A 24,963-nucleotide genomic window follows, 5' to 3' on the forward strand; every position below is an offset into this window, starting at 1 on the left:
GAGAGAGAGAGAGGGAGTGACAGGGTAAAAGAGAGAGAGAGGGAGACAGGGTGAGAGAGAGGGACAGGGTGAGAGAGAGGGACAGGGTGAGAGAGAGGGACAGGGTGAGAGAGAGGGACAGGGTGAGAGAGAGGGACAGGGTGAGAGGGAGAGACAGGGTAAGAGAGAGAGTGAGACCGGGTAAGAGAGAGAGGGACAGGGTAAGAGAGAGAGGGAGAAGGACACGGTGAGACAGGGTAAGAGAGTGAGACGGTAAGAGAGAGAGTGAGACAGGGTAAGAGAGTGAGACAGGGTGAAAGAGAGAGAGAGAGTGAGACAGGGTAAGAGAGAAAGACAGGGTAAGAGAGAGAGAGAGTGAGACATCAGACTTTTGAATGGTTAGCACTGCTGCCTCACAGCGCAAGGGACTGGAGTTTAATTCCTGCCTCGAGTCACTGACTGTGTGGAGTTTGCACATTCTCCCTGTGTTTGTGTGGGTTTCCTCCGGGTACTCCAGTTTCCTCGCACACTCCAAAGATGTGCGGATTAGGTTGATTGGCCATGCTAAATTGCCCCTTAGTGTCAGGGGGATTAGCAGGATAAATATGTGGGGTTACAGGGACAGGGCCTGGGTGGGATTGTTGTCTGTGCAGGCTCAATGGCCTCTTTCTGCAATATAGGGATTCTATGAATGGACCTATCGTATATTAAGTTGATCTTTCTCCACACCCTAGCTATGACTGTAACAATATATTCTGCATCCTCTCCTTTCCTTCCCCCTATGTACTTCATGAATGGTATGCTTTCTCTGTATAACACACAAGAAACAATACTTTTCACTGTATCCCAATACACGTGACAATAATAAATTAAATCTAAGAGAGAGCGACAGGGTAAGCAAGGGCGACAGAGTAAGTGAGTGAGTGATACAGGGTAAGAGAGAGAGAAATGAGATCGGGTAACAGAGAAAACTTTTTTAAAAAATCATGTTTAATTTTGTACCAAACTTTATCATTCCAAAATTTGTTCATCAGCCACTTGAGTGTGACAGAAATTGGAATATGGCCCCTTCTGCAAAAAGGTTGGATATTCCCAAGATCCGACCTTTATTCCCGCAATGGGGTTTTCAGAACCTCACTCAACAGAGCCACTTCGTGATCAGAGTTTGAAACTATATTGTCAGTCAACAGCAGAATTGAATGGGAAAAGTTGATTGTTAGCCCACGTTATGTTGCTGATAAAAAGCAGGAGCAAAATCATAATAATAGAAACTGAACTTTGCAGATAGGATGTGCATGCTTTGTGTACATTATATATAATATAAAGATGGTTTAGCATGTGTTAAAATTTTCCTTGACCATCTATTTTGTTATCGCCAACAGCCATTTTTAGGTTCAAAAAAGCTTAGTTGTGTAATAACTAGGAGTCAAGAAAAAAATTATTTTCATTTGGTAGACCAGAACTTGAGTATTACTGTTAAAGGTTTTCATCTTGCACTCATTGGGCAGTTCAGAAGAATACTAATTGTAAAGGAAGCAACAATTTATATTGCATGAGAAGAGAGTTCTGAATGGTTGGCAGGTGAATTCTGATGCTTTGCCATGGAGAATACACCAGGGAACAGTTAACTGGCAAGCTTTTGTTCAATTTCAAACCAGGCAGGTTGACTGGTTAGTCATGGCACTGTGATGGGGAATGAACAAGGAACTGCCATCCCCCAGGCTTTTGTTTAATTGAAAAAGGTGCATTGTTCCCTTTGCAATTGGCATTCTTGAGAATTGTCCTGATGAGTGCAAGAGGAAAAGCTTTGACAGTATGTCTGCTTTTTCAGCATAATCTATTTTGTTAACACTGCAGATTACAAAAATGTGCATGATTCCACATTTTTTCTTGAGCCAATCTTGAATGAAGAACAAACTCATATAAAATAGTATACAGATCCAAAAATATATTTGTGTATATAAAATATTTACTTGTGAATGTTACACAATGCGCTAAAAATACTTTTGTCCTTCTAACTTTTCACATGTGTTTGACTGCATGAAACTCTGCTGTGCAGAAGACCTAGGTGTGATTGGAATGCAAATACAGGGGATTGTTTTCCCACACTTACAAACCACCTATCCAACCCTACCTGCCGCATGTGGTAGAGTCTTCAAATCGCACGTTGAACTTATCAGCCATCGCAATCTATCGAACTGGTGTGGAAGCAAGTAATCCTTGATCCTGAGGAACTGCTTGTAAAGGGGAAGATGCAGTATTGTCAATTCCTGAATGCAGCTGAAAGACAGAGAAAGGTGAATCTTCCACCAGCTGCTCTCCTGTAACTATAACAAAACATTGGAAAGAGTTACCTGAAAGGAATAAATGCCATGTTTATGTTTCCTCTGTGCATTTTAATCACAGGTATCTTGATCTGATGACAGGTACCAGCTCACACTCCTTCTGATGTAGTAATTTACCACCATCAGTAAATGGAAAGGATTCACTTTGAAACTTGTTCTTCATGTCAAGATAAAATCATTTTTAAAAATTGGTGCCAGGGCTTAGAAATCAAAGTTCTCAGTTTAACTAAAAAATAAGAGTTGTTGAAAGCTGGAGATATTTTTTTCCCTTCTAGGAAGGGGAGCTGAGGTCAAAGTCTAGGACTAATTTAACAAAACATTCGGTGAAAGGCAAAAAGGGCAGCTTGATATTCCGGAAGGATAAGATTATATGGCCCAAGGAACCTTCTTCATTAGAACCTATTTTAAGACTATTGCAGTTTTTTCACTCTCTTTCCTACATGAAAACATGAGAAGTAGTAGCAGGAGTGGGCCATTGGCCCCTTTAAGCCTACTTCACCACCAACTAAGATCCTGACTTAGACTGACTATTTTGTGGAACACCTTCACTCAATCCACAAGCATGACTGCGACCTTCCAGTCACTTGTCATTTTAACTCACCATGCCCACATCTCTGTCCTTGACCTGCCAGTAAAGCCCATGCAAACCAGATGAATGCCACCTCATCGTCTGATTATACACTTTACAGCCTTTTGGACTTAACATTGAGCTCAACAACTTCAGATCATTCTCCTCCATTTTGACACCCCTCTCCCCCACAGGGCTATCTGAAACTTATTTTGCTTTCACAGAATGCTGACCCTTGTTCTGACATCGACACATTCTGCTACCTTACCGTGACATCTTTCCTGAGCTGCCACCTATCCCCGACCTCTATTCTGATCCACTTTCTTGACCCCCCTCTTCAACTATAGAATCCATCACATTTCTACCCCTCTTCAGCTCTGAAGAAGAATCATACGGACTCGAAATATTAACTCTATTTCTCTCTCCACAGATGCTGCTGGAACTGCTGAGTCCTGCATTTTCTGTTTTAATTTCAGATTTCGAACATCTGCAGTATTTTGCCTTGTACCTTCTTGCATTCATAGAATCATAGAAATCCTACAGCACAGAAAGAGGCCATTCGGCCCATCGAGTCTGCACCGACCACAATCCCACCCAGGCCCTACCCCCATACCCCTACATATTTTACCCACTAATCCCTCTAACCTACGCATCTCAGGACACTAAGGGCAATTTTAGCATAGCCAATCATTCCTCCTTCATTCTCTTGCTGTGTACACCTCCAGGGGAACAGGCAGCCCTCAAGTAGCAGTCATCATTCTTCATATGTAATAAAGAAGGATTCTGTTATTTAGTCTCGCCTCATCAATTTGTTTTTGACTGTCGTATCAATTCTTTGAGAAAATATATAAAATGTGATCATTCACTAAAGTTACATGCCTTTAAAATCTATTTTCTCTGGTAAATCTTGGTCAAATGCCTCAAAACTAACTACTCTGGTTTTAGTAATCCATCCTGATTCATTGTCTGATGACAATGTAATGTAACAGTATTACATACCTTATGAATATTAAACTACAATTCAACCTTTTATACTTTAGGTTTACATTAATTAAATGAGACTCCAAACAAATTAAAATACATGATTTACATAAAATACATGATTTACATAATCTCACAGAGATAATGTGCATGATAATTATCATTTTAACAGAAAGATGAATGCTTCCTCACTGTCGCAGTGGCAACATCATTAGCTATTAGAAGGACCCCTAGTGGTGTGCTTTAGTTTTTGAAGAAAATAACTGCTTGGAAATTATTGTAAAGGTCTTTCTGTTATTCTCTCCCAAAACAGATGACTCTGCCATTGTTCTACAGAGGAAGACAGACTAGAATGTTCAGGCGAAGTGTCTATCCTTCATGCATAAGCCTAGATAGTGAACGTAGACAGTGAATGTTGACATACAGAAAGAGAAGCGTCACTATCCCATCTCCTTTGGATGAAAATTGGTAAAATAAAACATTATTGCTAACCAACCAAGAGTTACTATTAAGTAAGAGTCAAAGAAACAATGAGATATTAAGGCAAATATAAATAGCTTTATTCCTTATTCAGTAATACCACTTATTCAATTATTGGGAATACTGAAGCCATTACTTTCAGTCCCCACACCAAACTCTGTTCCCTAGTGACTGACTCCATCCATCTCTCTGGCAACAGTCCGGGATTAAGCAGTCTGTGCACAATCCTAGTGTAACATTTGATCCCAAGATGAGCTTCAACACTCATCTTTGCACGAACACTAAGATTGCCAATTTCCCCCTCTGAACCATTGCCCAACTTCAACTCGTTGCAGTTTATCTGCTGCTGAATTCCTCATTCATGTCTTTGTTACCTCCAGACTCGACAATTCCAATGTACTCTTGGCTGTTCTCCCAAATTATATCCTCTGTAAACTTGAGATCATCCAAAACTCTACTGCCTATCTCTCAACTCTCAGCAAGTCCTGTTCCCTTTTCGCCCCTGTGCTCGATTTTAAATTCTCATCTTTATTTTCAAATCCCCCCATTGTCTTTCCCTTCCCTTGTTTCACCAGTCCCACAACCCTCTAAAATGATAGATAGAATGATAGAAACCCTACAGTACAGAAAGAGGCCATTCGGCCCATCGCGTCTGCACCGACCACAATCCCACCCAGGCCCTACCCCCATATCCCTACATATTTTACCCACTAATTCCTCTAACCTACGCATCTCAGGACACTAAGGAGCAATTTTAGCATGGCCAATCGACCTACCCGCACATCTTTGGACTGTGGGAGGAAACCGGAGCACCTGGAGGAAACCCACACAGACACGAGGAGAATGTGCAAACTCCACACAGACAGTGGACAGACAGAGCCGGGAATCAAACCCAGGTCCCTGGAGCTGTGAAGCAGCAGTGCTAACCACTATGCTACCGTGCCGCCAACCACTGTGCTACCGTGCCGCCCCACTGTGCTACCATGCTGCCCCACTGTGCTACCAATTCTGGCCTCTTGTTCATTCCTAATTATAATTGTTCCACCATTGGTGGCCATGCCTTCAATTGCTTAGGCCTCAAGCTCACAAATTCCCACCCTATACCTCTCTGCCTCAACCTCACTTTCCTCCTTTAAAAACACTTCTTAAAACTTACCTCTTTGATGAAGCTATTGGTCATTTGGCCTAAAGGGGAGAATTTTTACTTCTGAGTTGGGATAATTCCTGACTCCACAACCCAAATTATAAGAAAATGGGGATTATGATAAAAACAGCAAAACAACAAACAGCCTTCTAGCCCTCCTCACACCCCTATGCACTCCTCATGCCCCACACCACTGATCTCTCATAGTCTCCATGCCAACTGTTCTCCGCTCATTTGCATAGCCCTTTATAGCCCCTATTCCAATTTACGGGCGACACGGTGGCACAGTGGTTAGCAATGCTGCCTCACAGCGCCAGGGACCTGGGTTCGATTCCTGGCTTGGGTCACTGTCTGTGTGGAGTTTGCATGTTCTCCCCGTGTCTGCGGGGTTTTCTCTAGGTGCTCCAGTTTCCTCCCCAAGTCTGAAAGACGTGCTGGTTAAGTGCATTGACATCAGAGTGTGGCGACTAGGGGAATTTCACAGTAACTTCATTGCAGTGTTAATGTAAGCCTTACTTGTGACTAATAAATATACTTTTTACTTTAGTGCCAATGCATACCAACATATGACCTCCCATTCATCACCATAGCCCTCTATTTCACCATACCAACTTAGTGCCAACTCATATAAGTCCATGCCCTCTCCATTCGTCCCCAAAGCTCTTATGTCTATGTGGTGCCAATTCATGTCATCCCAAGCCCCCACCCAAAACCCTATATTGTTATACCCTCCATGTAAATTTATCCAGTATAAACCATAGCCAGACTTCAGTAGCCATGGTGAAATGGAATGAGATAAAGATCTAAGTGTATTTTGCGGATTTCACTATATTTTGAAAAATGTTCTCATTGCTAACATCTAAATTCCTTCAAGTATTAAATCCATTATAAAACAAAATTCCTTCAAGTACATAATCCGTAATGAAAACATATATTTTCCTTCGTAGCCTGCATCAAAGACAGCTAATCCATTAATAACCATTTAGTGCTGCCAATCAGACTAAAATTACTGGCATCCCACTGTAATAATGAGAGGTTGTGGAAGCAATCAAACAGCACTGATTCTTACATCAGCAAACAATGAAATAACAAGCACTGTTTTATTTCAATTGCCGGTTTTTTTTTTCTTAAAACTTTAAAGTTTTGGGATTAAAGTGGCTCGAAAGTGAACAAAGGGTTTGATCACTTTTTATGCATAATCCTATATAATCTTAACAATTCAAAGGGGTAGCCTACCTCTCCAAATAACTCTGGCAGCTTTAGGCCTTTTACTTAAATATCTAAATCTCACGAGTCATGTTTCAGAATGTCATGATGTCAAGATAACAACTGTCATCAAACACCGCACGTTCCAGAGTACTCAAAACAAAAAAGAATATCTTGACTGAACTGTCCTCTCGCTCTCTGTGGAGCAGGTTTATCCATTCTTGTTACAAGTCCCAGAAAACCCTCAATGGTCAGACCCGTCAACTGCCCAGAAGGTAATCATGAAGCCTTCAGTGAAAGAGGTGATGGAGAATGATCTTCAATCTGGGTAGCCTCTACTTCCGGCCCCAAGAATGGTAGAGTGGGTCAACACTGCATGATGCTTACGCTGTAATTCCTAGCCTAGTCAAAGCCACCAGAGATGCTGTAACCTGGTAGCAGCAGTCAATGGCCAACAACAAAAAGCAAAAGTAAGTACACCACTAAACCTTCTTCTCACTGCAGGAAAACTTTTCCTCAGCTGCAGAGAACAATGTGACAACCCACACAATATGAGAAAAAGCAAAAGAAGCAGGAAGAAGACAAAAGCAATGTTCATCCATCCCACAAGAAACAAGTTAAAGTAAAGCAACCACTGATCAACACAACTGCTAGGCTGACCAGTTGCAGTCAACATGAAGAAATGGAAGAAAAGAATGGAAGGCATATTCAGATGCCAGCTCAACCTCCAGAACAACAGGAAGAACCAGCATCAACAGAGCCTCCAACAGAATGGCAAACTGGACATGGGAGTGTTGTAAGGCCTCCAGACCCTCTGGACATCTAAATTCAAGAAGTTGAAAGGGGGAAATGAGGTAGTGATAATGCAGTGAGAGTACAAATGTAACAATAGCGATAATGTAGTACAACAATGTAAGACATGAAGTAACCTCATCTAATTCCAAATACATTGGATAAATACTTTTGGGGATTGGGGGAGGAGGAGAGAGGTGTCATATAAGGCTCTGGCACATACAGGGTTAACGTGGGACCGAGTACAGCACTGTCCACACAGTGATGTAAGAAGACACATAACTCAGGCCCAGGGTCAGTGTGCTGTTATGCAGAGACTTGTATAGACTTGAGCTTGAAGACAGTTCCTAATTTGTCGCCTTTAATATATAAATGTAAATAGTTCTACTGGTTAATAAAGACTTAAAGTTAATCTACAGAAGACTACATACAAGACTTCTCTACAGCATACCGATCTGTGACCAACACCCTCCCAACAAAGAGTACCTTCATATTGGGGCATCATTACAGTCTCTGACCTGCCTCAGCAGCACTCACCTGATTGGATTGGCAACATCAAGAGCATAAAGAGGAGGCAATATCCTGGAAGATTACACAACTGGTCTCACTGTCAGTAAATGTGAGTTTGAGAACTTCATTTTGTCCTGATATCAGGATCCCAAAGCCCATAGGAAAACCTGGCCCTTTGCATAAGTCCAAATTCAAAAAGAAATTTGGTTGGTTGAAAAGTTTTCACCTTATTTTCTATAATTTTTCAATTTCTGATTACACATTTGATCCTAATATGAATACAGGAAGGTGGTGCAATGTCATTTTTCACTGATGCTTCAGTGCCCTCAGAAACACTGGAAAGGTATGGACATATTTCCAAGACTTTCCATACTGTAATTGCCCAAGTTTGGTCATATCGTTGAGAAGAGAAACCAAAAAGGGACAAAGTCTATTTTTCCCAGAAAACCAAGGAGAATTCAGGAGGAAAATGGTCATGGTCACTCCCATACACTAAGAAGCAACAAGTTCATGCTTTGTCAGTCAACAAGCTAGGTGGTGGGGGTGGTGGGGGGGTGGGGCATAGTTTGCCTGGCTGCTCCCTAAACCCAGGAATGACAATCTTTGGTAAATCTGCAACTTATATTTACACATCTTTAATGTAGTAAGTATGGCAAGTCACTTCACAGGGTTGGAGTGTACCACTAAATATCAATAGGAGAGTTAGAAAAAGAACAAGGCCAACATCTTTGCTTTTGAAGGTGAGGGACAGGGTGGTTACGCAGATGGATTTCAGGAGGGAGTTTTTAAAAAGGTTTATACAACTGGAGGTCTTGTTGCTGAGCGGAGGAGGGGTAATGGAAGTGGTTAGCACTGCTGCCTCACAGCGCCAGGGTCTCAGGTTCAATTCTGGCCTCGGGTCACTGTCTGTCTGGAGTTTGCACATTCTCCCTGTGTCTGTGTGGGTTTCCTCCGGGTGCTCCAGTTTCCTCCCACAATCCAAAGATGTGCAAGTTAGGTTGATTGGCCATGCTAAATTGACTCTAATGTCAGGGGGATTAGCAGGGTAAATGCGTGGGGTTACAGGGGTGTAGGGCCAGGGTGGGATTGTGGTTGGCGCAGACTCGAATGGCCTCCTTCTATACTGTAGGGATTCTATGAATCTACTCAATGAATATTTGGGAATGCAGGGTTGGAGAATGAAGGTCCTTGGCTAAGCTGCAGGTGTTCAATTAAAATGAGGATTTTAGGTTTAATATTTTGAAGGAAAGGAAACCAATGAAGATTAAGAATATATTGGTGATTGGAGAACAGAAAAAATGCAGCAAAGAATGTGGGAAGCAGAGGTTTTCACATATTGGAGTTTGGTGTTATAGTTATTTGGACTATGGCCACGGTATCACCACCTCCCCCCATTCCCCAGCTGTGTATTCCAGTGGTGGAGGTGACTCACCAGTGGCCATCGGTGGGAATGGGATCTTCCAGTCCTGCCAAAGTCAATGGCCATTTATGCTGTTCATCTCTGTGTGTCTGCCTCTCCCTTGGTCTCACTCTGCACACTTACCATCTGAATGTACATACGTTTCTCTGTCTTCTTTACTCTCTGGTATCCAACTTTGTCTTTCTGTCTCATATATGTGTAAATAGAATATATTTATTTCATATCCGTCTCAGCGAACTTGCCTCCCAATCAGCTTCAAACTCCTTCCCTCTCTTATCCAAGCTATCACTTTGTCAGTTAGCATTTTTCTCAGACTTTCTCAAATAAAGAAAACACTTGAAAAAGGTTTCTTGTCAAAATATGCCTTGGAAAAGGCTCTTTATAATCTTCGTGCTTCAGCTTGTTTGGAAGTCATTTGGTAAAATAATCTCATCATTAAGGTAATGACTTGAGAAAGAGACATGCTTTGAGTTAAGCACAATGATATAAGTGAATTATGGTGATACAAGTTCGAATATTTCTTCACAATACACAGATGTAGTGGTGACTATGATTGTTAAATCTCTCACACTGATAGTGAAATAAATGGGAAGAATGTCAATTGAAACCTCAGGCTTTTCACAGAGATGAGTCCCGAAGGATGTTAACAAAGCTGCCCAAAGTCATAAAACAATTTTGTAGATACCATAATGATCAGATGAGGTGGGATTGAATGGCTCCCTTCTTTCCTCTCTCCTTGTTTGATTGCAACAGTTTTTAAAGAAGGACATGATTCACAATAGACACCATCTCCCTGGTCCTACACTCAATCCTGGAACACCTGGATAACAAAGACATCTACGTCAAACTCCTATTTATCAACTACAGCTGAGCCTTCAACAGCATTATTCCTATGAAATGCATCTCCAAACTCCATGGCCTGGGCCTCGGCTCCTCCCTCTGCGACTGGATCCTGAACTTCCTAACCCACAGACCATAATCAGTAAGGATAGGCAACAACACCTCCTCTGCAATCATCCTCAACACCAGTGCCCCACAAGGCTGTGTCTTCAGCCCTTTACTATAATCCTTATACACCTATGACTGTGTGGCCAAATTCCCCTCCAATTCGATTTTCAAGTTTGCTGATGACACCACCGTAGTGGGTATGATCTCAATCGATGACAAGATGGAGTACAAGAAAGAGATAGAGAATCTGGTGTACGGTGCAACAACAATAATCTCTCCCTCAATGCCAACAAATCAAAGGAGATAGTCATCGACTTCAGGAAGCATAATGGAGAAAATGCCCCCGTCTACATCAATGGAGACGAAGTAGAAATGGTTGAGAGCTTCAAGTCTTTAGGTGTCCAGATCACCAACAACTATCCTGGTCCCTCCATCCCATCCAACCTAAGAAAGCCCACCAACGCCTCTACTTTCTCAGAAGACTAAGGAAATTTGGCATGTCCACTACGACTCTTACCAACTTTTACAGATGCATCATAGAAAACATTATTTCTGTTGTATCACAGCTTGGTATGGCTCCTGCTCTGTTCAAGACCACAAGAAACTACAAAGAGTCGTGAACGAAGCCTAGTCCAACATTCAAACCAGCCTCCTACCCATTGACACGGTCTACACTTCCTGCTGCCTCAGAAAAACAGCCAGCATAATTAAGGACCCCACGCACCCCGGACGTAATCTCTTCCACCTTCTTCCATCAGGAAAAAGATACAAAAGTCTGGGGATATGTAACAAACCAACTCAAGAACAGCTTCCCAGCTGCCATCAGACTTTTGAATGGACCTACCTTGCATTAAGTTGATCTTTCTCTACACCCTAGCTATGACTGTAACATTACATTCTGCACTCTTTCCTTTCCTTCTCTATGAACGGTATGCGTTGTTTGTATAACGCGCAAGAAACAGTACTTTTCACTGTCTATTAATACATGGTACAATAATAAATCAAATCAAGATGCTTGCTACAGTGACTACTTAACTCTTTATGTGCTGTTACTATAAAATACATAAACAAATGGGTTTTCTTGAGTGGGTTTTATTTATTGTACATAACCCAAACTAAGAACAATAACTTCCAATTTTCTTTCACACACACCAATAATTTACAGAGTGGGAGGATAAATTAGGTAATACTTTAGAGTCCAATAAAGAGTAAAGTGAAAGCAAAATGCTGTAGATGCTGGAAATCTGAAATAAAACAGAAAATGCTGAAAAGAACTCAGCAGATTTGGCAGTATCTTGAGAGCAAAATTGAGAGTGGAACTTTACGATCCCGCCGTGGGCCTGAGAAATGCAGCGAACCATTCAAAAATCTATTGACTTTGGCAGGACTGGAAAATCTGCCAGCAAGAGAAGCTGTAAAATTACACCCAGAGTTAACGTCTTGAGTCCAATATGACCTCTTCCCAGCTGGAGAAAAGGAGAAATGTGATGTTGAAAGGAGGGGGGCGGTGGGGGGGGGGGGGGGGGGGGGGGGTGGAAGGTGGAGCAAAATAAAAGGTCAGAGATAGTTAGAGGGGCAAATGACAAAAATGTCATGGAACACAAGGCAAAGGGAGTGGTGATGATACTATTAAATATTAATGCAGTGTTAACAGCAGAAGCTATGACCTCTTTGCTATTTAACCTCTCCTCCCCTCCAACCTACCCTGACCTTCTATTGTGCTCCACCTGCCACTCCCTTCTTTCTCAACAGCATAAAACTATTTCGTTTCTATCTCCCTCCAGTGCCGAAAGAAGATTAAGGTAATAGAATTCTTATAGACTGATGACTTGGCTGGATCCAGGCTGAGCTTGGTGATCTTTTGGCATTGATATGGTTCAAAATTTAGACAGATGACTTACCTTCTTCACGTCTGGCTGTTAGATTGAGTTCTTTTTAAAATGTCTTGTCTGTGGCACATGAATAGTCCCAGTAAGAGTTTTAACAACACCAGGTTAAAGTCCAACAGGTTTATTTGGTAGCAAATGCCATTTGCTTTCGGAACGCTGCTCCTTCGTCAGATGGAGTGGAAATCTGCTCTCAAACAGGGCACAGAGACACAAAATCAAGTTACAGAATACTGATTAGAATGCGAATCTCTACAGTCAACCAGGTCTTAAAGATACAGACAATGTGAGTGGAGGGAGCATTAAGCACAGGTTAAAGAGATGTGTATTGTCTCCAGACAGGACCTACTCTTGCAACTCGGCCAACGTTGTCTACCTGATACACTGCAGGAAAGGATGTCCCAAGGCATGGTACATTGGGGAAACCATGCAGACGCTACGACAACGGATGAATGAACACTGCTTGACAATCACCAGGCAAGACTGTTCTCTTCCTGTTGGGGAGCACTTCAGCAGTCACGGGCATTCAGCCTCTGATCTTCGGGTAAGCGTTCTCCAAGCTGGCCTTCACGACACACGACAGCACAGAGTCGCTGAGCAGAAACTGATAGCCAAGTTCCGCACACATGAGGACGGCCTAAACCGGGATGTTGGGTTTATGTCACACTATCTGTAACCCCCACAGCTTGCTTCCTGGACTTGCAGAATCTCACTGGCTATCCTGTCTGGAGACAATACACATCTCTTTAATCTGTGCTTAATGCTCCCTCCACTCACATTGTCTGTATCTTTAAGACCTGGTTGGTTGGAGAGATTCGCATTCTAATCAGTATTCTGTAACTTGATTTTGTGTCTCTGTATGCCCTGTTTGAGAGCAGATTTCCACTCCATCTGACGAAGGAGCAGCGCTCCGAAAGCTAATGGCATTTGCTACCAAATAAACTTGTTGGACTTTAACCTGGTGTTGTTAAAACTCTTACTGTGTTTACCCCAGTCCAACGCCGGCATCTCCACATCATGACATGAATAATCCAACAGGGTTTGAGCTTGCAAGATGGGTGAAGGGAAAGAACAAGGCCTACACAGGGCTCTTGCCACGTCAGCATCTATTCTGCTGATTTGCACAGTTTTATTCCTCAAAGGTTGATTGTTGCAAGGAAGATTTATTAATCACAGTGTAAGGTGTTATAGTAAATCTTAAAAATAAGCTCTGAAGAAGGGTCATCGACTCAAAATGTTAACTGCTTCTCTCTTCACTGATGCTGCCAGACCTGCTGACTATTTCCAGAATTTTGGGGCTTTCTTTCATTTCAGATATCCTGCATTGGTAATATTTTGCTTCTGTATTAATGTTTATTTCCCCCCACAATTCTGCACTCTAATCTTGGAGGGAAAAAATATCCCAGAGATAGTGAAAATACTGTTTTGATGGTATTACCGTGAGTGACAATAAATCATCTGTGAAAAGAACACTTGTAGTTCATGTCCATTTATTTACATAAAATACAGTCATTTAATCTCTGGAGTTCATACTGGATTTTATGAAGTATATGGGAACAACATAATATTTCTTGGTAATACTTGGTGATCACTCAAATTTCAAAACAATTTGTGTTTTTCATACTTCCTATTTTTCATATTCCACAACCTGTGAATATTTTAAGGCAGGAGACTCTATTTCACTCTATTTCAATCAGTGGATGCCTCCTTTATTTTTCCACCCACTGTCCCAGTTTCCTTCTTTCCTGGTTCACCAGTGGGTCAGTGGGACCTAACATCAGCAACCAATCTTTATGTGTGAGGGCCCCATTTCATGGAATCCCAACAGTGCAGAAGGAGGCCATTCAGCCCATCAAGCCTACACTGACAACAATCCCACCAAGGCCCTATCCCCTTAACACCACGTATTTACCCTGTGCCTAAGAGGCCATTGAATATGGCCAATCAACCTAACCCGCACGTCTTTGGACTGTGGGAAGAAACCAGAGCACCTGGAGGAAACCCATGCAGACACTGGGAGAATGACTCACTCAAAACCCATTCACTTATACAGAGTTAAAATTGGGCACTTATATTTGTCAGCAGGCATCTCAACTGTGAAGGGCATCACAATTCTTTACTTGGTGCCTGCACAACTGCACTTAAACAAATAATAACAATAAAGAAGTATAATGACAGTACTGAGTCTGCTGTTCAATTGTAGATGTCATCAAATAAATAATTAATGAAGTAGTTGATATTCTACAAGTCACTTTACAGTATGTGTTCTTTCTAATACATTTTCAGAATCATAGAATCCCTACAATTCAGAAAGAGACCCTTTGGCCCAATGAGTCTGCACCGACTCTCCAAAAGAGCATTCCCATCCATGCTCTCAACTCAATCCTTGAAACCCTGTGCATTTACCATGGCTAATCCATCTAACCTACACAACCTGGACACTAAGGGACAATTCAACATGGACAATTCATCCAACCTGCACGTCTTTGGACTGTGGGAGCAAACCGGGGCACCCAGAGGAAACATATGCAGACACGGGGAGAGTGTGCAGACTCCACACAGACAGTAACCCAAGGCCGGAATTGAATCTGGGTCTCTGGTGTAGTGAGGCAGCAGTGTTAACCACCATGTTGCCCCATGTTTTATGATTTACTGTCTTGGTAAATTTAACAAACTCTTCCTTTTCAATAATTTATGGAACTACTTACGTAAAAGCATAGTATCATTACGTTAAATTAAGAAATTCTACTAGTAAGAGGTGAGAAAAAAAACTTAAATTCCCCATAGACACTCCTGAGAGGAGAAGCTTGAAAATTGCTTCATGAGACTGCACACGTGACAACGACAACTGTGATAACCCAGTTGGGTTCATAACTGTTGAAGCAAAATGCTGTACCTGTGTCCAACTCCGTTGCAAGTGAGATTTAACCATTTTAAAATCACACACGATAAGGATCAGATTTTGGCCATTTTGATCTCATCGCTACAGAGTACAAACCATATAAACATGTAAAAATTCAATAGTCAACTCAGATTTGGTGTTTCACATAATTCTTTAGGATCGGAGGTATGTCCAGTCTGCCAATGGAATGTAGTCCACTTCCTTGCTTGAGGTATTTGCGAATGGTTATCCTAGACAGTGACATCAAGCACCTTGGTTGAGCTGGAATCAAAAATATGTTAGGTCAATGCCTCAGCTCAACAATATCACTGGCAATTGTGATGACTTTTTTTTTCAATTCAAACCTGGATATTAAACAGATTCTGATATTCCTCTGCTCTCCTGCACTTGGGCTGAGGTCTGCCATGACCTGAACCCACATTTCCTGGTTCGGGTTATTATTATTGGTCCTTGGCCTTAACTAAGGGTGGGAAACCAGAGAGCAGTGGCTACGAATGCAGTGCCCAAGAATGAACGCAGTACTCCAATTTCAGTCTAACCAGAGTTTTAAACAACTTTGGCACAACTTCCACCCCTTTGAATTTCTGCTCCCTTGAAGTAAATTTTATTCACCTTTTAAATTACTTCTTCATAGAATCCTTTTAGTGCTGCAGAAGGCCATTTGACCCATTGAATCTGCATCAACTCTCCGGCAAAGCATCTTACCAAGGCCCACCCCTGCCCTATTCCTGTAACACTACGCATTTACTCCACTAATTCCCCAAACCTACACAATTTAGCATGGCCAATCCAGCTAACCTGAACATTTTTGGACTGTGGGAGGAAACCGGATCACCCGGAGGGGATCCACGCAGACACGGGGAGAATGTGCAAACTCCGCACATACAGTCACCTGAGGCCAGAATTGAACTTGGGTCCCTGCTGCTGTGAGGCAGCAGTGCTAACCACTGGGCCACCGTGCTGTCACGGACCTGTCCTTTTTAATGATTTCTGCACATGGAGCCCTAAGTCTATCTGCTTTCCCATAGTTTCTATCTTCTTAACTTTTAGAAAATACTCGGATCGATCTTCTTTTGGATCAAAATGAAAAACCACACATTTCCCCACTTTGAACTCCACCTGCCACTTGTTTTAATCGATCATTGTCCTTTTAAAGCTTTCGACTCCCATTTGCACTGTTTACTGTGCTGTTAACTTCGTGAAACAGAATTTACTTCTTTTCCGTTGCCCTTATTGCAAGATGTTATTTCTTCAGAGGCCTCCAAGCTAGAGAAACTGTTGCCATCTTTTTAGTTCGAGATTTTCTTTTGAAAACAAAACTTAAATACTCAGAATGCTGGGGTGGGATTTGAACGTGTGTTCTCTGGATTAACATTACTATATGATCTCAGTTACACAAAAACAGAGAGTCCAATGTAAAAATGTTCTTTTTCAGAAGTCGATCTCTGCCTTTTACCACAAATAAATAAATGATTAAATAATGAGATTCTAAGATCATTTCAATAGGTAACAAATATGAAGCTACTCTCTACATATACAAGAATATGTAAAATTTGAATGACAATTTTGGTTTTGAACAATGAAGTTACCACCACAATAGTTAAAGCCAAGTTAGCAACTGATGAAAATGCATTTCCAACCTTCCCTGGTTTTATTTTAAGACTGGTTCTTCTCTTATTTTTATTTTATTTTTTAGTGCCACAAGTAGGTTAACATTAACACTGCAATGAAGTTACTGAAAATCCCCGAACTTGCAGTTTTATGAGAAAACAAGGCAATTCTTTGGCCGTTTTTCTTCTATTAATGTACCGGCCCTGCTGCTCAGAAGTATAACTTTATTGATATAGAAATCACAATTAAATCTGGTGCTTACCTCTGGCTCTGGTTAGAAGTTTAAACACTTCATTTTGTTTTATACTTTTATCCACAGAGAGATCTGGTAAATAAAGATTTGCTCCAAAGTCTATGAGCAGTTGGACATATTCAGTCCCACAACCATATCTGAAACACATCTCCAGAGCAGACTTTGGTGTTTTAATTCTTGCCAGCAGTCTCTCCTCGGTGCAGTTAAAATCTGGGTTGGCTCCATATAAGAGAAGTAGCCGAAAGCAGTCAAAATGCCCATACACCAAAGAAATATAGAGAGGACCACTGCAAGCACACGGATTGGAGGCCCAATCTGGCATCTTGGAACGGACATTGACTTCAGCCCCATACTCCAAAAGTTCCTTTAAAATCTCCACCTCTCCCTCTCTGGCAGCAATCAAAATTGGTGAGCTGTTGTTATACTTACTACCATTGGGATTAGCTCCGGCCCTGAGCAAGGCTTGGACACAATCTAAATGCCTACCACTAACAGCAGTGAACAAAGGGGTTTGAGCCTTCACATCCAAACTGTCCACCTCAGCGCCATGGGCTAGGAGGATCTCCAGACATTTCAGATGACCCATTGTAGCTGCTAAACGTAGAGGGGTTCCTGGGACACCCCACCCAGTCCGGCTATTAATAAATCGAGAGTACCTCTCCTGGGATAGAAGTTCAGCTAACAGCTTGTCGTCATCTTTAGTGATTGCTTGGTTCAACTGATTGCTTTCCCCATTGTCATCTTCATCCTTCGGCTGGAACATGGAAAATATCTTGGTAATATCCACCAGGCTCATTTTGACAGGCCACATAATCTCCAGTTCCATGTCAGTGAAAGATCATCCACTCAGTTTCAGACGCATCGGGACACAATTAATTCTGGTCACTCCTTAAGGGTTTGCTGACTGCTAACATGGTCGCCGATGCAAGAGAGCAGTAATGAAGTTAGGCACTAAGACATTGCTTCTTTACTGGTCCGATAATGCACAGCAAGGAGTTCCCAAATGTACCTTTGTAACCAAATTCTGAAAGAGAGTCAAACAGCTTCTTCAGTCTAGTGACCAATCTAAATACCACAGCAAATGTGTCTGAACAAAGATCCACAGGGCAGTCTAAATTTAGCCCTCATGTCCTTCCTTACTTGGTCAATCCTACTGGTGTGGGTAAATATAGATAGGTGGCAATGTGTGTGTGCCTGTGTCTGAATGAAGACAGGGGAGGAGAGATGTAAGAGATTTAAGTTAGAAAAGAAAAATGCTTCAAGTGTAACTGCAAACAGAACTTGAACCGATATTATTACAACACAATTCGTAAGCCCAAACAGAAAGTGGAAAGAATTGGCGTTACTTCCTTAAGTAAAATAAATGAAACACTTCTGAGTATTTGTAAAAAAAAAATGTTTGAGACCCTCATTTGATGTTAATGATGCAAAAGTGATAGTGATAGAATTGCAGAGTCAGGTCTCAATCTAACTCAGGAATGCAGCAGTGTGAAAGCTTCTTGGGAAAGCCACTCAGACTGCTTCAGCTCCCTAGCTACTAACTCCAACACTCTCCATGGCAACAGTCTAAGATCAAACCAGCCCTTTTGCATCGTTGGTGTCACATTTGATGGCTTTCTGAGTTTATAATCATGCAATGAAATACCACCTGTTTTAACTGCCTCAATATTGCCTGACTTCACTGAAACCTTCATTCATTCCTTTGTTACCCCGAGACTGGACGATTACATTCCATCCTCCATAAACATTGTGGCATCCAAAATTCAACTTCCCGTGTCTTAACTCGCACAAAGTCCTGTTCCTCTCCCGCCCCTCTACTCTGATATTCATTGGCTCCCGGTCAAGCAACATCTTAACTTTAAAATTGTCAACTTTGCTTTCAGACCCCTGCGTAGCCTTGCCCCTCCCTGTAGCTGTAATTTCCTCCAACAACACAACTCTTTGAGATATCTGCTCTCTTCTGTGGCCAGACAGGCCAGCTAACGTGGTGATTTACAAAGCACACTGGGACAGTTGGCAAAATACAGAAACAGACAGGATGCGGCTTTAATTGACAGATAAACAGGCTGCAGCTCCAGGCTGCAGAATACACAGGAAATAGGGCATCTCGAAGATAATGGGCACTCTCCGCTCAAACATACTTGTTTATCAGACAAAAGGGCACCTTAACCCCTTATTTGGGTGGGAGGTATGTGACTACGTGCCTCCAGCACCTCCAGGTATGACAGTTGGGTACACATGGTGTGGAGATGCCGGCGTTGGATTGGGGTAAACACAGTAAGAAGTCTAACAACACCAGGTTAAAGTCCAACAGGTTTATTTGGTAGCAAATGCCACTAGCTTTCAGACCGTGCTGCTCCTTCGTCAGGTGGAGTGGGAGACCTGCTCACAAACAGGGCATACAGAGACACAAACTCAATTTACAGAATAATGATTGGAATGCGATTCTTTACAGCTAATCAAGTCTTAAAGGTACAGACAATGTGAGTGGAGAGAGCATTAAGCACAGGTTAAAGAGATGTGTATTGTCTCCAGACAGGACAGATAGAGAGATTTTGCAAGTCCAGGCAAGTTGTGGGGGTTACAGATCGTGTGACATGAAACCAAGATCCCGGTTTAGGCCGTCCTCATGTGTGCAGAACTTGGCTATCAGTTTCTGCTCAGCGACTCTGCGCTGTTGTGTGTTGTGAAGGCCGCCTTGGAGAATGCTTACCCAAAGATCAGAGGCCGAATGCCCGTGACCGCAGAAGTGCTCCCCAACAGGAAGAGAACAGTCTTGCCTGGTGATTGTCGAGCGGTGTTCATTCATCCGTTGTCGTAGCGTCTGCATGGTTTCCCCAATGTACCATGCCTCGGGACATCCTTTCCTGCAACGTATCAGGTAGACAACGTTGGCCGAGTTGCAAGACTGTGTACCGTGTACCTGGTGGATGGTGTTCTCACGTGAGATGATGGCATCCGTGTCGATGATCCGGCATGTCTTGCAGAGGTTGCTGTGTGGTGCCGTGGTCACTGTTCTCCTGAAGGCTGGGTAGTTTGCTGCAGACAATGGTCTGTTTGAGGTTGTGCGAGTAACTGTCTGTAGTATTCCTCGTTGTTCAGTTGTCGCTACACTTCTTCGCAATAATCCATTCTGTTCAGTATGACGATGGCCCCTCCTGGTTTGATGACAATGTTGCGGTTGGTCTTGAGAGTGCGGATGGCGTTGCGTTGCGCTTGGGTGATGTTCGGGGCTGTCTTATGAGTGCGGCTGATGGATTTGGTGTTGACGCACCTCCTGATGGCTTGGGCATAGCGCAGAGAAGCTACGACATCTCCTCTGGAGCGTTCAACATGTCATTGATGAAGACGAACATCTCGCCAAGGCCATCCCCACACCCCCACTTCTTGCTTTCAAACAACCGCACAACCTCAAACAGATCATTGTCCGCAGCAAACTACCCAGCCTTCTGGAGAACAGTGACCACAACACCACACAACCCTGCCACAGCAACCTCTGCAAGACGTGCCGGATCATCGACACGGATGCCATCATCTCACGTGCGAACACCATCCACCAGGTACACGGTACATACACTTGCAACTCGGCCAATGTTGTCTACCTGATACGCTGCAGGAAAGGATGTCCCGAGGCATGGTACATTGGGGAAACCATGCAGACGCTATGACAATGGATGAATGAACACCGCTCGACAATCACCAGGCAAGACTGTTCTCTTCCTGTTGGGGAGCACTTCAGCGGTCACAGGCATTCGGCCTCTGATCTTCGGGTAAGAGTTCTTCAAGGCGGCCTTCACAACACAGAGTCGCTGAGCAGAAACTGATAGCCAAGTTCCGCACACATGAGGACGGCCTCAACCGGGATCTTTTGTTCATGTCACACTATCTGTAACCCCCACAACTTGCCTGGACTTGCAAAATCTCACTAGCTGTCCTGTCTGGAGACAATACACATCTCTTTAACCTGTGCCTAATGCTCCCTCCACTCACATTGTCTGTACCTTTAAGACTTGATTAGCTGTAAAGAATCGCATTCCAATCATTATTCTGTAAATTGAGTTTGTGTCTCTGTATGCCCTGTTTGTGAGCAGATCTCCCACTCCACCTGACAAAGGAGCAGCACGCTCCGAAAGCTAGTGGCGTTTGCTACCAAATAAACCTGTTGGACTTTAATTTGGTGTTGTTAGACTTCTTACTGTAGTTGGGTACACACCCAGAGATCGGTGTGGCAGCACTTCTATCGATCAGGGTGATCAAACCCTGATCGCTGATTGGTAAAAATCAAGAGACCACCCAAAAGGGCACAAAACCAATGAGGGATAAAATATGCTGCACAACGGAAGGAACTCTCTCTCTCACGAACGGCAGGACCACGAGGACGAGGAAGAGATAGGAACAGAACGATGACCACTACCAGCAACTGCCACCACGAGGAGAACCACTACACCAACAACGGAAGGAAGACCAGAGCCAGAGTGTCAGACCAGACCGAAGGGCCAGACTACACCGAGGACTACAGCGACCAACATGTGGATAAAGGCCAATATCTGTCTGGGTACTTGCCAGTCGCGCAAAGTTAAGTCAAGGTCTCGTATTGAACTTGAACTTCAGTATTCTGTAAGTAACATATTGATTTTGTGGTTGATTAACAGTCGTTGTGTGTATGAATAAATATTACTGTATTAACAAGAAGTCAACTCACAGTTCCTTCTACACTGTATAAGGGTTGGGTATTATCGCTAGACTATTAATCCAGAAACTCTGCTAATATTTTGGGGACCCGGGCTCAAATCCCGCCATGGCAGATGGTGGAATTTGAATTCAATAAAATATCTGGAATTAGGAATCCATTGTCGATTGTCGGAAAAATGCATCTGGTTCGCTAATGTCTCCTTAGGGAAGGAAGTCTGTCGTCCTTACCTGGTCCAGCCGACACGTGACTCCAGAGCTTCTCAACTGCCCTCAGGCAACTTGGGATGGGCAATAAATGCTGGCCAGCCAGCGACACCCATGTCCCACAAATGAAAAGAAAAACCCATTGTGCACAGGCACAACACTTCTAATTCTTGTCTCTTGAGTATTCCCAATTATATTTGTTCCACCATTGGTGGCCACACCTTCAATTGCATAGGCTGCAAGCTCTAGAATTCCCTTCCTACACTTCCTTATTTCCCAACCTCATTTTCCTCCTTTAAGACACTTCTTAAAACCTACCTCTTTGACAAAGCTTTTGGTCAACTGATCTAATATCTTCTTGCATGGCTTATTGTCATGCTGCTCCTGTGAGGCGTTTCAGGATGTTTCCTTACATTATATGTAAATATAAGCTTGTTCAACTTGATAACACATTGTTAACCAGGGCAGGTTTAAATGTGCTCAGTTGTATTTCTCTATAAATGTAAGTATTTTTGGCAATTGGAGACAACAAATGGTGTTTCATACAAGTCTAGAACTTTCCACTTAGAGTAAAATTCACAGCTCACAACATAATACAAATGCCGCCACTTGCTAGTTATCTTTCTCAAATTAATTGCGCACTATGAATTTGAATAGTACTTGAAGAGTGCAAATACAAATGTGTTAATTTTAACCTTATGACTATCTCCTTTAATAATCACCAAGTACAACAAAGTATCACAATCTCGAATTCTGCATTGGATCTACGGAGCCAATTGTGTGATGGTGGGTGCCCTGTGGAACTCGCTGCCCCATGGCGCGGTGGAATCTGAATAATTAAATGGTTTCAAGAAGGAGATAGATATGTTTCTGATTTTTTTTTAAATGGGTTAATGGGATATATGGAACAAGATGGGAGACATGGAAGAGATCAGCCATGATTTGATTGAATGACAGAGCAGGCTCGAAGGGCTGAATTGCCTACTTCTGCTCCTAATTACTACATTCCTTTTATTTGTTATTATAGGTTTGTTTCAGGATTAGTTGGCTTATTATTCTAGAAGAGAACTTGCTGGAAGCAATGGTCCTTGTTCAAAAAACATTGATTCACATGTTAACTATCTACAAGACTAACAAATAGCTAGAGCTGCCGTTTGAGATGCTACTCAGACATCCTTCCCTCGGTGAGTGACATAGCTTCTTTTGCACATGCTCAGTATGCTCTTATTAGAGTTGACCCTTTACATCTCCCCAGCCCCCCTGAAGTCTTTATCCCTTTGCTATTTCACTCATATTCCCTTGCACCTAGCCCGAAAGTCTCTTCCCTTAAAAGGAGGGTTTCTTTGATGGTTTCACTAATTTCCCTGAACAAGTGCAGAGCTCCTTCTGGGGGAGAATCATGCTGCTCTGAGGTCTGTTAAAGAGGGCTGTAACTCTAGGTTTCCTTCATTTGTGGTAAGATGATAAGTAGGAGCAGAATTAGGCCATTCAGCCCATTGAGTCTGCTCCACCATTCAATGAGATCATGGTTGATCTAATGTGATAGTCCTCAACTCCTCTTTCCCCTACTGATTAAAAATCTGTCCATTTCAGCCTTGAACCTTGATGAGCCAACATCTACAGCCCTCTCCAGTGAAGAATTCCACAGATTCATTAACCTCTGGTTCCTCTTCATCTCTATTATAACTGGGTGATCTCTCTGGTCCCTGATTATCCCACATGGGGAAGCAACCTCTCAGCATCTAGTAAGTGTAGTAGGTGTGACACTCTCTTCTGGCTTAAGGAACTCTGTCTATGCTGTTGACAGCTTCCTATCCATTGCGATAAGTGCAGCTCTGTTCTGCCAAATAATGTTTGAATGTGTCCTGACTGGGTGCAGTAGTTTTTCAATTATTGTACCTGCATGGTTCTGGTCTATACCCTCTCTCCTCTTCCCAGAATCAGAAGGTCTTGAATTCTATGCAGCTGCGTATAAATCTGGCTCTGCCCGGTAGGCCTCTTCTTCCTAGCTCAATCATGGTCTTCGCCCATGACATTCGGTACCATGGTGTGGGGCAAGAAGGGAAAGTGAGTCTTAAGGCTGTGGTCCAACGGGAGTTCACATGGACCAAACCCATTAGGTAATGGTGTTGAACAATAACAAAGCAGAACATGCTCAAAGCCGTCATTCTTCTTCATGGGTCTTTGACAGTGCTTCTTGCCAACAGAGAAAATAAAAGCACTCTTTTTTTAAAATTCATTCATGGGACATGGGCAATACTAGCTGGATAGCACTTATTGCCCATCCCTAGTTGCCCTTGAAACTGAATGGGTTGCTAGGCCATTTCAGAGGGCAGTTGAGAGTCAACCACATTGCTGTGGCTCTGGAGTCACATGCAGGCCAGACCAGGTAAGGCCGCCAGATTTCCTTCCCTAAAGGACATTAATGAACCAGATGGGTTTTTCCAAGAATCGACAATGGTTTCATGGTCAACAGTAGATTCTTAATTCCAAACATTTTTTATTGAATTCAAATTCCACCATCTGTGTGGTGGCAGAGAGACTTCACCGAGGAGCATTCTGGGAGGAGTCGTCATAGTCACCCTGACTGGTGTTGAGGAGCGGTTAAACCTGAATCATTACATTAGTGTTTCCCTCCCTCCCTCCTTCTCTAACCAAAAATAAAGGGCACTGTGAGGAGGACAAGCAAGGTGTGGGTTTGCCCTGCCACACAAATAGAGGACACAAGGGAAAGAGCTGATTGGTAAGTAGAAAGGTCGGGTAAGTATGAATAATTTTATCACTTGCAGTCTCAGAGGTAATTTCTGTGGTTTATAGTTTGTAAAGGTTATATTCGGTAGCAACGAGGAGCAGGAAAGAAGGGCCCTAGAGAATTGGATATAATCTGAAACAAAACATCTTTCAAAAGTTTAATTCAAAGGGGTAAGACATGACAGGAGAGCTCCAAACCGTGGTCTGCTCTTCGTGCTCCATGTGGGAAGCCGGGAACGTTTCCAGTGCCCGGGGCCAGCATGGAAGTGTCTCCAGCTGCAGCTCCTGGAA

General features: G+C 42.8%; 1 protein-coding gene across 1 annotated transcript; it reads right to left on the reverse strand.

The window, feature by feature from the left end:
• Positions 1-13,197: 13,197 nt before the first annotated feature.
• asb12a (ankyrin repeat and SOCS box-containing 12a) lies at positions 13,198-18,114 on the reverse strand. The gene is made up of 2 exons (XM_078211361.1): positions 17,035-18,114; positions 13,198-15,422 (listed from the first exon to the last, which is right to left on the reverse strand). Exons 1-2 carry the CDS (start codon positions 17,849-17,851, stop codon positions 15,289-15,291), a joined length of 951 nt encoding a protein of 316 aa, XP_078067487.1. The 5' UTR covers positions 17,852-18,114; the 3' UTR covers positions 13,198-15,288.
• Positions 18,115-24,963: the final 6,849 nt, after the last annotated feature.

The sequence above is a fragment of the Mustelus asterias genome, chromosome 4, assembly GCF_964213995.1.
Source record: "Mustelus asterias chromosome 4, sMusAst1.hap1.1, whole genome shotgun sequence".
NCBI lineage: Eukaryota > Metazoa > Chordata > Chondrichthyes > Carcharhiniformes > Triakidae > Mustelus > Mustelus asterias.

Excerpts from the sequence above, each read along its gene's own strand:
- asb12a (XM_078211361.1), bottom strand. The coding sequence starts at position 17,851 with ATGGAACTGGAGATTATGTGGCCTGTCAAAATGAGCCTGGTGGATATT. Across the intron at positions 15,423-17,034 it reads ACTTCTAACCAGAGCCAGAG|CTCAACCAAGGTGCTTGATG; the intron begins GTAAGCACCAGA and ends TTTTGATTCCAG.